The 18,057-nt window shown below is 43.5% G+C and overlaps 1 protein-coding gene across 1 annotated transcript in view; it reads left to right on the top strand.

Annotated features, from left to right (window-relative positions):
* Positions 1-15,451, top strand: part of LOC149370469 (putative cytochrome P450 49a1) — a 50,245-nt gene extending 34,794 nt beyond the window's left edge. The window contains exons 9-10 of the mRNA XM_089577804.1: positions 3,452-3,688; positions 15,332-15,451. Coding sequence (XP_089433930.1) covers positions 3,452-3,688; positions 15,332-15,451 — 357 coding nt within the window. The remainder of the gene's footprint in view (positions 1-3,451; positions 3,689-15,331) is intronic.
* The last annotated feature ends 2,606 nt before the right edge of the window (positions 15,452-18,057 follow it).

The following is an 18,057-nucleotide window of genomic DNA, read 5'->3' as shown; positions in this document are numbered from 1 at the left end:
TTCTCTAAGATCATCAATGGAAGTTTACCATTATCTCTCAAGAGAAAAGTCTACAACAGCTGCATCATACCAGTATTCACCTGCGGAGCAGAAACGTGGAGGCGGGCTCACCTTAAGTTAAGGACCACGCAGCGAGCTATGGAAAGGAAAATGATAGGTGTAAGGTTACGAGATAGGAAGCAAGCAGAATGGGTGAGGGGCAAAGGCGGGTTAATAACATCCTAGTTAAAATCAAGAGGAAGAAATGGGCTTGGGCAGGGCATGTAATGCGAAGGCATGGTAATCGCTGGCACTTAAGTGTAGCGGAGTGGATTCCAAGAGTAGGCAAGCGTAGCAGGGTACGGCAGAAAGTTAGGTGGGTGGGTCAGAAGTTTGCGTTGATACGGTGGCCGCAAAGGTTAATTGGACAGACATAGTAGAGGCCTTTGCCATGCAGTGGACGCCGTCAGGCTGACGATTATGATGATAATGATGTCAACGTCCGTATACTTTGGACGCAGGCCTTGGAAAGTTCATGCGTTCCTTCTAGCTATAACATAACTCTGGTGTATCAGAGAGGAGGCATTGAGAGGATCGGGGTTAACCTCAGCCAGATTTGACCCTTTGACAAATGCTAAAATATCACCGCACCGTCAATATTTCATAATGGTCCGATCACGATGAACTCTCCGCGGCCCGGATCTAACCACAGAGCTGTCACTGAGGTTCTTAACGCAATATCTGCGAAGCCAGTGTGAATCAAAAAGGGCAAGCGTCATTCTACTTCATAGCACAGAAAAAAAATGAGGATAGCACGAAACAGACGAAAGAGACGAAATCTAGAAGCGCAAAGTTTTAACTGCAGGTTTGCTCAGACATTTAAAGAATATATTCCTGCTGCACCGGTGACGTCACACTGGCTCAGCGCACGCTCACACTAATTTTAAGGGTTCTACATGGTTTCAGTGCACCGTGAGGTTTGCTTTAAACCTAAAACATATATGGCTACGAATTTAAACATTGCGATTGCTGATGAACTGTGTGTAGTCAATTACTATCTGCAGTGAAGCTTCCGGTAAAACATACTGAAATGTGACCGCACTACATGTCCCAGAGCTTTGCTGTGCTCTCTGAGGCGATCATTTTATGTTCACCCTGTTTACCCTTTATAACGGCCACCGGCAGAAAGGGCGCAGTGCTAATGGGTTCTAATGCTCAGTGATGTAGGCATCTTCATTTTGTAGGCAACCCGCGTATAGGAGGCTTCTTGAAGTTGGGAAAACTGCCCAACTCTCTCTTAGGTCTCAGATTAAATATACGATATCGACGTAATTACTGGCGTCTAAAGAGAGCGTTTTGCTGGTGCATTAACGTGTACCCAAGATGGCTGTTACTTGGTAGAGAAAATATTTCATTATCACACAAATAGATGTTCCTTTCCTGTCCTTCACCTCTAAAACCCACCTTAAAAAAATCTGTTTTTTTAGCGCACTCTACCGGGGTCCCTTAAATGGCTGTTTCTGTGCTTTACTCCTAATGTGAGTTTATTGGACCAAGCAGTGCATTTCTCATCATAAGGCAATGGCTATCGCGCCATGTCTCCTTTTGTGCTCTTAACGATATACATGTATACCAGTCGTTCCGTTGGTCAGTGGTAGTCAAAACAACCTGTTTAGCTTTTGTAAAATGGCAAAAGCAATAGTAAACTGAGCGGTTGGACAAGTAGGTCAGACCATAAGCGAACTTCTTGAAGCCTACAAAATGAGGAAAAGTGACAAGAAATGCGTAAGTGAGGCTTTTATTTTCTTCTACGGCGCGGAGAACAACCTCTTTGTGCCACAAGATAAGATGTACCTTTCGATGTGCCGTTGGCACGTGTTTTCAGTTCAGTGTTCAGTTCAGTGCATTTATTTCAGTCATGTACAATGGCTGAGGAGAAAGGAAAAAAAGCCGCGCACGCGGCTTGACAAAGCTCCCATCTCCCGTAGCAGCTTGGCACGGCGATTCCAGACAGCAGTAAAACAATAACAAGAGAATGCATGAACTAACAAATATGTACAATATCTTCATAACAGATCACCAGAATAGTCTTGGTACTGTTACACACACGAAAATGATAGTTTAATCACAGCACATGGACACTTTGTTTATTTTACAGTTGGATATGATTCATTCTTTTGTAAGAACATATTTCTGACAGCGTTATATGAAACGGAAAGAATGGATTGATTAGTGAAAGCGTTACTATTAAGGAAAGATGGCAACACATACCTGAGAGTTTGAAAACCGTAATTTGTGCGTGGACAAGGTACATACCAATATTCGTAGTGTCTTGTGTTGTGAACAGCGGTATTTTCCCGTAGATTCGCAAAGTCAGCAAAAAATGTGGTGTCACTATGTACCTGAGATTTGTACTGCTGAATTACACGGTACTGATGAATAACCCTTGCATCCATAATGCGGTATTTTGCAAATAGAGCGCTCGTATGTGCTAAGTATGTGGCACCTGCAATTGCTCTGACTGCATTTTTTTGTAATGTCAAAATCTTCTGAATATTAGTTTGCGTCGTTGTACCCCAGACCAAGTGGCAATATTTAACATGAGAGTCAAAGAGGGCATGGTAAATAACAAGTTTTGCCCTAGTAGGTATTATGCCCTTTAACCTTCTGAGTATGCCGACAACGCGAGCTAGCTTACTTTCCATTTGCTCGATGTGGTAGTCCCATAGCATAAATTCATTGAAGTGAACGCCAAGTGTTTTCACAACATTGGTTATTTCTATCATATTACCACCCAATACTAAATCTGTATGTACAGCCCATTTGACATTTTTAGCTCTAAAAAATATCGGCTTTGTTTTCCGTGTGTTTATTAGTAGGGAATTTTTTTCAGACCATGAGTTAAGTTTGCCCAACACGCTGTTAGCCTTTTCTAGCCTTTTCTGTATTCTGCGGGCATGGACGATGCAGCATTTATATTCACTTTGCATTAGTACGATAAATCAGTTGTGGTTGCAGGGATTGCCCGTGCCTGTTAGGTGTTTCATCCTTATATGTTTGGAGTTTTTGCGCTGAAGTTTTGTGTCACATAAAAACAGTAGACTTCGGAATAGCGCATTGACTGTCAAAGCTGCTTATTTTCCAGAACTAAACTATTCAGGCAAAACTTACAGGAGATACTTGAGCGCATATAGTAGTGTGAGGAGGTCATTATAGCATTCGATATTTCGATAACTTATTAGATAACTTTTAATTATTCGATAACTTTTATTCGATAACTTTTAAGAGCGAAACCTGAACCAAAATATTTCGGTGTATCTTTCAAAGCAGTACTATAAAGTTGATCTTAAATTCCAGGGTTTGGGTAGAAAATTATTCTCAAGATTTATACGCCTCAGCTATATCATTGGCTTGCACCATTGCGTATCTTTGGAATAGGCGACTAAATGCAAGACATAAATCTCTTGTGCAGGTTGTACTGAGGACAGAGCATTTCGTTGCTGGGAGACTGGAGGAGAACTTCACCCGAGCGTCGGAGTTTCTTCCACAAAGGTGGCTCCGATCAGCCAAGCAAAGCAATGAAGAAACCTCGATACTCGACGATGCTTTGACCGTCCACCCATTCGGCTCCCTTCCATTCAGTTTCGGACCTCGAAGTTGTCTTGGCAAAAGAATAGCGGAGCTTGAGCTTTGCACACTTATTGCGAAGGTATGTGTTTACTATGCACTTACTATGAACCCAAACTGGTGTTAGCAGCCTGAGAAGCCACAAAACAACTTGCGTATATGAATAGTACACATTTTGTGTAGCTTACTATGCACTTACTAGAACACCAAACCCGAGTTAGTAGCCTTATAGCGACAAAACAGTTTGCGAATATAACTAGTACACGTTTATGCGTCACCGCCATCTCCGCATAATTCACTGCACTATGTTCGTTCAATTCATAGAAAAAAGCACGAGCGGACTGTCCATTTCTTTGGGTGCGAGTGTTGAATTCGACGAATAGTATTTCAGCCCATTTCCTCTATGATTCAAAGAGAATCCGCGGCGGCATATTGCCATTTCATGTTCTTCCGTACGATTGATGGAGATTATATTCGTTAACATGAATCACTAAGTGGAGTTTGGTACAATTTGACAAAACTTGAGGCACAAGTTTTTTTTCGATCGGTATGATTTAGCAGAGCAGTTGACACAACGCTTAAATCGTATGAAGCTCACAAATACACCGGTTTCACTCAGCTCTAGGAACAAGCGGAGAATGAAATGAATGAAAACAAAAAAGCGCCAATTATGTCAGAGATTTGCTATGGCCTACGTGTCTCTGTCTCTCTATGATATTATAGCGTTATTTTGACAGTTAAAAGCAAAGCGGGGAACAATAATATTGTTTATTTTATATTAGGCGTTTGGCAATTCCACGCGGTTATTCATTCATGCTAGTGTCTCACGCACTATCACGAACAAAAAAAAATCGCAGGATCATTACGATACTCCCTAATGCGAAATTTGAGCGCGGCTCAGGCTCTTCAGCCTCATTGTTTTACTTTGCTTGCTCTTCGATATGTCTGGCGGCGATATTAATCAGATAGTAGTAATTGTAGATGAAGACGACGATGTGCAGTGCACAGCGCGGGAGAGTGTAGAATTAGTTTCACAGCAATATGCGATGTCAGTGCACGTTAAAGAACCCCAGGTGGTCGAAATTTCCGGAGCCCTCCACTACGGCGTCCCTCATAGCCTGAGTCGCTTTGGGACGTTAAACTCCAGTAAACCAAGCCAAACCAACTTTAGCTGAACGAGACGAATATGTCCAACGCACAGAGCGAGAGTGTTGCAGTGTAACACGGGGCGTGATCGGCTGCGGCAATTGCTTGGTGCTCTCGTGCAGTAGCCAGCCAAGCTCATCTACCCGCGGCTCGGCTGGTGCGAGGCCCAGTCGCGGCAATGCTTATTTTTATTTATTTATGTCCTGGCTCGATTGCAGCGACGGGAACGACGCGGCTCAGTACACGCACGGACGCTTACGAGTCGCGCTCTAAACCACAATTCTAAAATTTTCATTTGGCTCTTAGAGTCACCTGAGTGCCTATAGTTTCCTACTAGCGAGTAATTTACGCAAGATGTAGGCCTGAATGCAAGCTGCTTTATCTAAACAGGTCAGTCGCTAACAGCTGAACCTGTTGGTGAATCCACTGTTTATATTCCTATTAATGAACACAATTACCACTAACTTAAAAAGTTATTTCACACTCATTATTCTCAAAATTAGCTCACTCACCCTTCACAGCTCGCTAAAATAACATCCTTTTTTTTTACTTTTCCTCCAGCATATTACAATTCAATGTTTCCCTTAGCAATCATGTTCACGCTGTTGTTGAGGATATATTACAAACATTTTTTCGACAACCTTCACGGAACAGAATAATTATTTTCAGAGGCAGCTAGTTTTAAGGATAGTTGCCGGGCCAGTTGGTACATGATCTCACCGTAAAATAGCGCGCTTACACGGGACGAAGAAAGAAGACACGCACACACACAGCGCTGTGTGTGTGCGTGTCTTCTTTCTTCGTCCCGTGTAAGCGGGCTATTTTACGGTGCGACAGCTAGTTTTCTTTATCTCCAATGCATTAAAAACAAGCTCCTAATCGGTACCTCTCGGACTCCCTCTCCTCCTCCTTTTTTTTCGCGATCATGAAACCTGCCCAGCCGGCTTAAGTGAAATTCAGCCTAGATTTTTTCACGAAACCAGGTTGCTTCCGTTCATGCTTTTACTTATGAATGTGAGCCGTTAGCAAAGCATTAAAATCTGACAACCACGAATTAAGGCAGGGCTATTAGAGCGTGGTTATGTTGAATTCACGACCCTTGCGGTAAAATGCACGTGAGGAGCATCGCTCTCGTCACGGCAGTGAGTTCAGAGGCTTGTTATTTTGCAAGGCAGTGTTTAAGATCATTCCCATGGGTGCCTACACTGCTACGGAGGAATGAATAGAGCATCTTGCAATGAGCACCTCGTTTCAAATAACATGACAAGGAGTAAAAACTTGGTTTGAGAAGTGTTCGTAGGATGCAGTAAAAAGTACCAAATAATCAACAGTTTCTGAAGGGCTGGTTTTTCCACTAAATGGACTGATCATTTTCGCAGAACGCTTCTAAAAACTCCAACAGTCTAAAACCTCCGGCTAGAAATTTCAAGAGATTACTAGCTTGATTTTAGTGCAGTCACCTCTTACTCGAAGGTGAATTCGTATATTCCCAACGAATGTGTGAAATTTCTTTCTTTAAAAGATTCGCCCACTCATACTAATTAACCAAGTTTAACACTTAGTTTTCGAATTCGCCTTGGTTAAAAAATATTTAGTTCTTGCAGAAAACACCTTAGAGTTTTGTACCAACCTTGACTGTTCTAAAACAATTTCTCTTTGCAGATATTAGAGAAGTACACAGTGGAAAACCATTACGGCGACATTGGATTCCGAACAAGAATGACTGCCAAGCCCGAGAAGCCTGTCATTTTCAGATTTCTTGAAAGGGGAATGGCTCTATAACATCAGAGGCTCTCATAGAGTGCTGAAATATACGCTCGAATCTCATAAAGAGACATGTGTTATCCATGGAAATCGTTCATAACCCTGGACGCCTACCTTTAATTGGGTACACTCCTGCGCCCATTTCATATACCCTCATCTGTACCTTAAGACTAGCGATGGTTCACTAGCATTGTGTTTGAGGCGAACTGGAGCATTATGCTATGCTTCGGAATCATATTGGCCTCTTTAAAAAACGTCTACAGCTTGACCTATTGATACCTTTCGGACCATTTAAATGACTAGGCATTAGCAGAAGCAGCAGTAATAGTATGATCAGTTGTTGAGAGAGCTACAGTGCTGGCAGAAGAAGCGGTCGAAGTACCATTTTTAGTTGTAGTAAACAATTTAGCAGAGAAGTCATAAATAAAAACGTGTTCTGCAGTGGTGGAATAACAACACTGATATCACTGTTATGATAATGCTTTTTTTATGCGTGAGCTCCATCGCGACATCAAGAGTACGTATCTCGGGACCTTAAATGCACTTTCTCAATGCTCGCGCTCACAAGCCCATCTCTGTCCCCTTCATCTGCAGCCAGTCCTGTATTTTTTTGCATTGTTTTCTTCAGTGTCCACCTGTGGGTCTTGTCGCCATACTGGCTTCTGTAAGTTATCCTCTTCACGGCGAAGTTTTCACCCTACTGCATTGCAGTGCCATCTGCCGTGATGACGCCAGATGTCGAGGCTCTCAGCACTTCCACGTTAAGCATTATTTGTGTGTGCATGCCTGTCCTTTGTTATCAGGCATGCCTCATCGCATTCTTCGCCGGGACCCGTTTTTCCCACTCGCTGCTGGCTATGAAACTCTGTGTCACCATCGTTGCGCGTCTGTTTCGGTGCCCCGTTTCGGGTCTGTGTGCTCCGATCTCTCGCGCGAGCCTATATAAGTAGGACTGGCTGTGAACGCCACACAGCGTGTTCTCGCTTCGGCGAGTGCGGCTTCGGCCGCGTATTTGTTTTTTAAGTAGCGTCCGCTCCGGCGGACGCAGTTGTTGCTGCGACGCGCGTATTTTCTTTCCTTTTTCTCTTTCCTCTGATCTTTTAACTCTCCTCTATCTACACGTGGCAGCGGTGGTGGCTTGGCTCGAGCCAGTAGGCAGGCCCGTGCAATTTCCTTTTCATCCTTCTCTCAGTCAGTCACAACAACGCCACACAGCGCCTCAGCGGCTTCCGTGAGTCTGATAAGCGTATCACGAGGAAGCAAGCGTCAAGGCATGCTTGATAGCGGATAATAAGGATAATAAGCACGCGCAGAGCGTGCTTCAAAGGCAATTTCCGTGAGCCTCGAAAACATGCTTGGAGGCGGCAGATGGCGCTGGAATGCAAATTTGCGTTGCTCCGCAACGGGCTGGACATCCCGCAAACTTTTGCTGCTCACAGTACATAGGGAATTATGACCGTCTTGCGTAACTGCGTCAGTACGCCTGCGATCGCACTTTTGAACGATCGCGTTTTTAACTGGGAAACCTCGGCATTGGATGCTTGCCCAGTCAGGGCTCTCTCGGGCAAACTTGGGTTTATTTATTTATTTATTTTTATTTATTATTACACTCAGGGTATAAATATTACAGAGGGGAGTGGGTTGTATTCAATAAACAAATAAAAATATGCACAGCATAAAGAACATACAAGTAACACTGTACATGACAGTTGCGGCTGGTTACAAAAGGATCTAAACAAAGTCCCATAACACTTAATTAATATAACACAATGAAAGTCGCGAGAACGTTTGAGTGCACACAGTGGGGAAATTAATCAATATATGAACACACAGGAAGAGAGGTAGGTTTTATACAATGTTAAGAAAAACTGGCATGGTCTACATTGCGCACGACAGACTGAAATAACCACAATTTATTGATTGTTGCAACGGAAGAGGGAAGGCGGTTCCAGTCTTTAGATGTGCGGGGTATGAATGAATCGGAGAAACATTTAGTGTTGCATGAATTTATGCCAACTTTGTGAACGTGGTCAATGCGTGATGATACATATGAAGGCGGAATGAGCAATTTACCGTGTAAGTCGTCATGGTAAAATATGTTATGAAAGAGGCATAATCGTGCACGCTTCCGACGAGATGTGAGAGGTAGCAGATTGAGATAAGACTTCATTAAGGATACACTAGCGGTGCGGTGATAATTAGAGAAGATGAAACAAGCTGCATTATTTTAATAATTTCTAGCTGGTTAATCAGATCAGTATTGCCCGGGTCCCAAACTGACGATGCGTATTCAAGTTGCGAACGAACTAACGTTTTGTAACAGAGAAGCTTGGTGCTAGAAGGGGCCGAGCGAAAGTTCCGTTTTAAGTACCCTAGCATGCGGTTAGCTTTGTTGACAATCAATTCGACATGACTGTTCCAGCTAAGGTTAGAAGCGGTATGAGTGCCTAGGTACTTGTATGACGCTACTGATTCCAGAGCTACATTGTTAAGGTGATACATAGGTCAGTTGCTAGATGACCTTGATACACGCAGGAATTTACACTTGTTAACGTTTAGCGTCATTTGCCATGCTCTGCACCAAGAGGAGATGTTGTTAATGTCAGTTTGAATTGCGCGTACGTCATCATCGGTTATTATTTCACGGAAAAAGACGCAGTCGTCTGCAAGTAAATGAATTGATGATGTAACAGAATCAGGCAGGTCATTAATGAATATCAAGAAGAGTAAGGGTCCAAGCACGGTACCTTGCGGAACGCCAGAAAGAACGGGTTGTAAAAGTGAGTTACTCCCATTAGATGCTACAAACTGCTGACGGTCTGTTAAAAAGCACTCAGGCCATTTTAGTACGTCAGTATCGAGCCCTATCATGCGCAGTTTTAGTAGCAAAAGCCGGTGACAAACCTTATCAAAAGCTTTGGCGAAATCTAAAAATATGCAATCTGCAGTGAAACGATGATCAAGAATTGCATGTAATTTATTAGTAAAGAGAAGAAGTTTCGTTTCACATGAATATGACTTACGAAAACCGTGTTGTGCATGATAAAAAAACGAATTTGACTAAGAAATTTGCCGTACGTGAAAAAAGATTATGTTCTAGGATCTTACAGGGGATGCTGGGGATCTAAATAGGCCGGTAGTTGTAAGGTAAGTGCTTGTTTCCAGAGTTATGTACTGGAATCACCTTTTCTATCTTCCAGTCTACCGGCATTGTGCTATGTTCTAGAGACTGCTGAAATAATTTAGAAGGAATAATGGAGGAATATATCTTAGTGCTTTTCAGAAATTTTGAGTTAATGCAGTCAATGCCGGAGGCTGATAATGGTTTCAGACCGTCAATAATTTTGGCGATTCCATCCGGGTTGACAGAACACATTGGCAGATAATTATGGGCGCAACAAGAAGGTAAGTCGTTTGGCAGGGATTTTGTGAAGCAGCTGGGGACATCGTTTAATACAATTGAGCATTCATCATCAGGAACAGGTTCGCCATTAGAGCTTGTTAAAAACGTTTTATACCGGTCTGTGGGATTGATAACTTTCCACAACTTTTTAGAATTATCTACCAATATATCGGGTAAAGTCTTTGCAAGAAACATTTTTTTAGCGTTTTTAACTGCTGAAATATAAGCGTCGTTTTCAGCACAATATAAACACCAACGAAACTGACTACATGAGCTGTTAGCAAGCCGGTATAAGCGATTCTTCCGGTTAGATAAGCGCCTAATGTATGAGTTTGGTGCCTTTGGAATATACGAGATATTTCAGATCGGAATAAAACGATGGCTCGGCGGAGCCTGGTTTTCACGGCACCGTAGGGTTGGCATTAAACCTAAAATATGCATCACATATATGACTACGAGTTTAACTATTGCGTTTGCAAATAAACTGCGTGTAGTCAAGTACGATCTGCAGCCAAGCTTCCGGTAAATCATACTGAAATATGACCGCACCACATGTCCCAAAGCTGTACTGTGCTCTCTGAGGCGATCATTCCAAGTTCGCCCTGATTACCCTTTATAACAGCCACCGCGAGAAAGGGCACAGTACTAATGAGTTTTAATGTTCAGCTATGTAGGCATCCTCGCTTTGAAGGCAGCCCGCGCATCGGATGCTCCTTGAAGTTGGGAAGGCTGCCCAACTCTCTAATAGGTCTCAGATTAAAAACAAGATGTTGACGTAATTACTGGCACCTAAAGAGAGTGCTTTGCTGGTTGATTAACGCGTACCCAAGACGGCTGGTACTTTGGGGAGAAAATATTTCATTATCACACAAACAGCTGTTTCTTTCCAGTCCTTCACCTCTAAAAGCCACCCCTAAAAAAATCTGGTTTTTCAGCTCACTCAACCTGGTCCGCTTAAATGGATGTCTTTGTGTTTTACTGCTAATATGAGTTTAATGAACAAAGTAGCGCTCTTTTCATAAGTCGATGGCCATGCATCGCGCCATGTTTCCTTTTGTACTCTTACCGATATGTACCAGTCGTTCCGTTGGTCAGTAGTAGTCAGAACAACCTCGTTAGCTTTTGTGAAATGGCAAACGCATTAGTAAAATGAGTGGTTGGGCAAGTAGGTCAGACCATACGCGAACTTCTGGAAGCTTACTAAATGAGTAAAAGTGGCAATAAGTGCGTGATGCGTTTATTTTCTTTCACGGCGCGGAGTACGACCTTTTTGTACCACAAGATAAGATGTAGTACGTTTCAATGCGTCGTTGGCACGTGTTTTGCTTTCTGTATTCTGTGGGCATGGATGATGCAGCGTTTATATTCACTTTTCATTAGTACGATAAATAATCAGTTGTGGGCGCAGGGATTGTCCGTGCCTGTTAGGTGTTTCTTTCTTATAAGTTTTCGAGTTTTTGCGCTGAAGTTATGTCTCACGTAAAAGCAATAGACTTCCTAGTATCGCATTGACTGCCAAAGCTGCTTATTTTCCAGAACTAAACTATTCAGGCAAAACTTACAGGAGATACTTCAGCGCATATAGTAGAGTGACGAGGTCATTATAGCATTCAAGATAGTAACGAACGCACGCTTTCCATACTTCGATAGCTTCTAGGAGCGGAACCTGAACCATAATATTTCACAGTATCTTTCGGAGCAGTACTGTAAAATTGATCTTAAATTCTAGGGTTTGGGTAGAAAATTACTCTCAAGCTTTATACACCTCAGCTACACCACTGATTTTCACACACGAAAGGAGCGCAAAACATGCAAAAGTAAACACAGAGAGCAGTCCATTGCTTATCTTTGGAATGGGCGGAATAAATCAAGGCATAAATCTCATGTGCAGGTTGTGCTGAGGACAGAGCATTTTGTTGCTGGGAGACTGGAGGAGAACTTCACCCTAGCGTCCGAGTTCCTTCCACAAAGGTGGCTCCGATCAGCCAAGCAAAGCAATGAAGAAACCTCGACACACGAAGATGCTTTGACCGTCCACCCATTCGGCTCCCTTCCATTCAGTTTCGGACCTCGAAGTTGTCTTGGTAAAAGAATAGCGGAGCTTGAGCTGTGCACACTTATTGCGAAGGTATGTGTTTACTATGCAATTACTATGATACCAAAGCGGTGTTAGCAACCTGAGTAGCCACAAACCAACTTGCGTATATGACTAGTACGCCGCGTTGGCTTAGTGGTTATGGTGCTCGACTGCTTACCCGAAGACGCAGGTTCGATCCCGGCCGCGGCGGTTGAATCCCTATGGGGGTGAAATTCTAGAGGCACGTGTACTGTGCGATGTCAGTGCACGTTAAAAAACCCCAGCTGGTCGAAATTTCCGGACCCTCCACTACGGCGTCTCTCATAGCCTCGGTCGCTTTGGGACGTTAAACCCCAGAAACCAACCAAATAAACATTTGTGTAGTTTACTATGCACCTACTAGGACACCAAACCCGAATTAGTAACCTTATCGCCATAAAACAGTTTGCTAATATGACTAGTACACATTTATGCATAATTCACTGCACTATGTTCGTTCGATTCGTAAACATAAGCACGAGCGGACAATCCATGTCTTTGGGTACGAGCGTTCGATTCGGCGGATAGTAGTTCAGCCCATTTCCTCTATGATTCTTAGAGGAGCAGCGGCGGCATATTGCGATTGCGTGTTCTTCCTTACGAATTATGGAGATTATACCAGTAAACATGAAACACTATGCGGAGTTTGGTACAACCTGATATAAAAATTGTGGCAGAAGCTTTTTCCCGATCGGCATGATTTCGCAGGACAGTTGACACAGCACTCAAATCGTGTGAAGCGCACAAATGCACTTATTTAATAGCGTCTTGCTAACTCGATATCCAGTCAGCTCTAGGAGCAAGCGGAGAATGAAATGAATGAAAATAAAAAAGCGCCACTTATGTCACAGATTTGCTATGGGCTACGTGGCCTTGTCTTTGTCTCGTCTCAGATATTATTCTTTTATTTTGACAGTTGAAATCAAAGCTGAAGCAATAGGACTGTTTATTTTAGATTAGGCGTTTGGCGATTCCACGCGGTTATTCATTCACGCTAGTGTCTCAAGCACTATCACAAACAAAAAAAATCGAAGGACAATTACGATACTCCCTAATGCGAAATTTGAGCGCAGCTCAGTAGGTGTCGCCGGCTCTTTAGCCTCATTGACTTGCTTTGCGTGCTCTTCGACACGTCTGGCGGCGGTATTAGTTAAATAGTAGTAATTGTAGATGAAGAAGACGGTGTGCAATGCACAGCGCGTGAGAGTGTAGAGTTAGTTTCACAGCAATATGCGATGTCAGTGCACGTTAAAGAATCCCAGGTAGTCGAAACTTTCGGAGCCCTTCACTACGGCGTCCCTCATAGCCTGAGTTGCTTTGTGGCGTAAACCTCAACAAACCAAGCCAAACCAACATTAGCGGAACAAGACGAAGATGTCCAACGCACAGAGCGAGAGTGTTGCAGTGTAACACGGGGCGTGATCGGCTGCGGCAATAGGGGATATTCAAAATTCCGCAAGTGCGCTTTTCCGCATAACAATGTTGTCCCAAACAAGATGGCTGACTATGCGCTTCCAGCTGAAACAAAGCAAGAAAGACTGGTTTTTTGTTTTATTCTTCCAAAATACGTTCCTTACATTCTATCCACACCTTTAGCGCCTGTCCTGTAGCCCATGTAGTTCCTTTATAGCGAAGTCGGCCATCTTGTTCGGGGCAACACAGTTATGTGAGAAAGCGCACTTGCGGAATTTGGATATCCCCTATAGCCTGGTCCTCCCGTTCAGTGGCCGGCGAAGCTGATCTACCCGCGGTGCGGCTGGTACGAGGCCCAGTCGCGGCAAAGGTTATTTTTATTTATTTATGGCTTGGCTCGATTCTAGCGACGGGGAGTACGCGGCTGAGTACACGCACGGGTGCTTAAGAGCCGCGCTCTTAACCCCAACTAGGAAATTTTCATTTGGCTCCTAGAGCCACCTAAGTGTCTATAGTTTTCTATTGGAGCATAATTTACGCAAGTGAACGCAAGATATAGGCCTGAATGCAAGCTGCTTTACCTAAACAGGTCAGTCGCCAACAGCTGAACCTCTTCGTGAAAGCACTCTTTGTAATCCTATTCACGAACGCAATTACCAGTCACTTGGAAAACTATTTCACCCTTATTATTCTCGAAATTGGCTCACTAATACTTCAGACCTCACTAAAATAACATCCCTTTAGAACCTTCGCGAAACCGCATATTTATTTTCAGAGGCAGCTAGTTTTCTTTGTCTCCGATACAATAAAAACAAGCTACTTTAATCGTGTACCATGCGGACTCCCTCTCCTCCTCTTTTTTTTTTGTGATCATGGAACCTACCGAGCCGGCTTAAGTGAAATTAAGTTCAGATTTTTTCACAAAACCGGGTTGCTTCCGCTCATTCTTTTACCTGTGAATGTGAGCCGTTAGCAAAGCATTAAAATCTGACAACCACGAATTAAGGCACGGCTATTAGAGCGTGGTTACGTTGAATTCATAGCCTCTTCGGTGCAATGCACAAGTAAGGAGTGGGTACGGTACCATTACTCTCGACCCGGCAATAACTTGAGAGGTGTGCTGCTTCGCAAGCGGGCCGCCGCGGTGGCTCAGTGGCTATGGTGCTCGGCTGCTGTCCCAAAAGACGCGGGTTCGATCCCGGCCGCGGCGGCTGGAATTTCTTTGGAGGAGAAATTCTAGAGGCCCGTGTACTGTGCGATGTCAGTGCACGTTAAAGAACCCCAGGTGGTCGAAATTTCCGGAGCCCTTCACTACGGCGTCTCTCATAGCCTCAGTCGCTTTGGGACGTTAAACCCCATAAACCAAACCAAACCAAACCTTCGCAAGGCTGTATTTTCGATCAGTCCCATGGGTGCCTACCCTGCCACATGTTAATGAAGGGAGCATGTTGCCATGAGCATCTCGTTTCAAACAACATGGCAAGGAGTAAAAACCTGGTTTGAGAAGTGTTCGTGGAAGTTAATAAAAAGTACCAAATAATCAACAGTTTCCAAAGGGTTGGTCTTCCACAAATTTGGGCGCTTATTTTCGCAGAACACTTGTAGTCTAAAAGCTCCGGTTAGAAATTTCAAGTTAGAATTGTAGGATAAAGATGATTACTAGCTTTATTTTAGAGCAGTCACCTCTTACTGGAAGATGAATCCGCATATTCCCAATGATTCTGCAAAATTTCTTTCTTTAAAAATATTGGCACAATCATACTAAAGAACCAAGTTTAAGACCTACAGTTCTCGAATTCGCCTTGTTCAAAAAATACTCAGTTAGGGAAAATGTTTTAGTTTCGCACCAACCTTGACTGTTATGAAACAATTTGTCTTTGCAGATATTAGAAAAATACACAGTGGAAAATCATTACGGCGATATTGGATTCCGAACAAAAATGACTGCCAAGCCCGAGAAGCCTGTCATTTTCAGATTCCTTGAGAGGACCACGGCTCTATAAGATCAGAGGCTCACATTCAGTGCTGAAATATACGCTCCAACATCATGCAGCGAAATATGCTATCCATGGAAATCGTTGATAATCCTGGACGCTTTCCTTTGATAGGGTCCACTCCTGCGGCCATTTCATGTACCGTCATCTCTGCCTTGAGACTAGGGATGGTTCACGTGCACTGTGTTTGAGGCGAACAGGAGCACTATGCTATGCTTCGGAATCTTAATGGCCTAAAGTGATGGTTTTCCAACCACTGCTAAGTTTTTTTGCTACAGCTTGACCTATTGATACCTTTCTAACCATTTGAATGACTGGGTACTAGCAGGAGCAGCATTAATAGTATTATCAGTTGTTGACGGAACAACAGTGCTGGCAGATGAAGCGGTTGAAGTACCATTTCCAGTTGTACTAAAAAATTCAATAGACAAGTGATAAATGAAAACGTCTTCTGCAACGGTGGAAAAACACCACGAACTATCACTGTTGTGATAATGCTCTTTTCAGCGTGAGCTCCATCGCGACATCAAGAGTGCGTACCATGGGATCTTAAAGGCACTTCCTCAAAGCTCACACTCACAAGCCCATCTGTGTTTCCCTTCAACTTCAGCCAGTCGCGTATTTGTGCATTGTTTTCTTCAACGTCCACCTGTAGGTCTTGTCGCCACACTGGCTTGTGTTAATTATCTTGTTCACGGCGAGGTTTTCACCCTTCTCTTAAAGGGTCAGTATAGTGAATTTTATTGGCCATATTCTCTTTGCGGCGATAGATAGCTCTTTGCCCAAATTACCGTTTAGCCAGGTGTGGCGCCAATAAGTGCGGTAGAACAGCTTAAAATAGAATTTATTGAGGTGCGAACAGATCTGTAGATGATAGTAGACTCATCTGGCAACAATGAAAACAAACGTCATATCAATTTATGAAGTGCAAGTTTCAACACCTCAGATGATTAAAAGAAATCGGCACTGAAAGGACATTGGTTTTTTCTGTCGAAGATATTCTTCCACCTTGGTCAACTCCGAATAAACGCGGTCGCGACAGCCGAAGTGATGACGAGAGTAGCGACGATCCCGACGATTTCCGCCGAGCGGCGACAAACATGTCGACGCCCTTGGAAGCCGGACCTCTCGCTTCGGTCAAAATTATCGTTGTTGCTGCCTTTTTAAGTGCGTTCACTGGCCATGAATGGGGCACCGGTCTTTCGCTTCCTCTCACTTCGCCTATAAGAAAACGTATAAGTGATAAATTTGCTTCATTTTTTAGATTAGAGTGACGATTTTATCGCTTGTAGGCTTAACAGGAGAGTCGGATTGTTTACAGTAATGGTTCCTGCCCTGACAACCAGATGGCGCCACTATAGGCTGTATTTATTTTTGCGTCTCTTCTAGCATGCTAGCATACACTGAACTAAAAGAAGGAATGCGCCCGCGTTTAGCGTACGCATCACTATAAATATTCATGTGATTTACAGAAAAAGCGAGCGGTACGCCTTCTACAGCTTACTAGAACAAAACGTACCTTTCTGTGGCATTGGGGCATACTAACGGTAAGAAGTATATTCACTTTTTCTTCTGCAAAAAAAGTCTACCACCTGGTGCAACAAAATGAACGTTTCCGGTCGCCACCATGTATTTTTGCACGACTTTTAACGCCAAATTAAAATATAAATTCCTGCCTAAACCGGGAGCAGTTCCCTCGTTATTGACATTGTAGGGTGCCAACTACCAGAATATGCCATTATTTATACACTCATCTCCGAGAGTAGACTGACCCTTTCACGCAAAACGCCGGTTGACAGGTGTCAGGGATGCTCCCGTCACACAGATTGGCGACAGCAGCAACCTGTCTGAGAAAGAAATCTGTCGAATTGAGACCACCTTCGTGTGGAAGCTGTAAGTGTAGGCTCTATAACATATTTTAAGAACTGTCAAAAATAACAGTATGGTGCTGCCGAAGCCACTCTTTGCACCTCTCTCCTTCTAGTACTCAATCTTTACAAGGCACGGCAGGCTGCCATTTTGAACTATTCAAGTCCTTCCTTGATTTAGTCGTCTACAAGCAGCGCAAGTGGGAAGTTATTTGTTTCCACGACCGCGCCATACTATCCATTCTTTCCTTTAACAGTAAACGGTGCTAAGCTTTTAAATATTTCGCCCAGCACGAGCGCTGAGAAGTACAAAATCTGATTAATCGCTTAACCTCCCCCTTCATCAGGTGAAACTTTCGCCAGGCCCACAATGGCAACATGACAGGAAGCAAGGAGCAGATGATTTTCACCACATGTTGGACTGACCAAAAGAGGAAAAGGCTTATCTACAACGTGCACACCTTCGACCCCTGAAAGGTCGTCGAATTCTATAATCTCTTCAGAAGGCCTATAAAGCTAGTGTCACATTGGTAGTCTGTGGCGCTTATAGCCATGCAGCCTCTGGCTATTACATTACTGACTGCCAGTGAGAGAAGCAACAATGACAGCGTCTACTTCAGGGATGGTTTGAACTGGGCTTTGTACCCAACAGTGAGCGATTTCTAAGGCTGTGCTCGAAACTAGGTCTTCAAAAACAGGCAGTTCTCTAATGCACCACAAAACTGGAAACCGCAGAGCACTGTAGAG

Source organism: Amblyomma mixtum, chromosome 1, assembly GCF_055824585.1.
Source record: "Amblyomma mixtum isolate Tamu chromosome 1, ASM5582458v1, whole genome shotgun sequence".
Lineage (NCBI taxonomy): Eukaryota > Metazoa > Arthropoda > Arachnida > Ixodida > Ixodidae > Amblyomma > Amblyomma mixtum.
The sequence above is the reverse complement of the archived record's forward strand: the minus strand, read 5'-3'. Positions and strand labels throughout refer to the sequence as shown.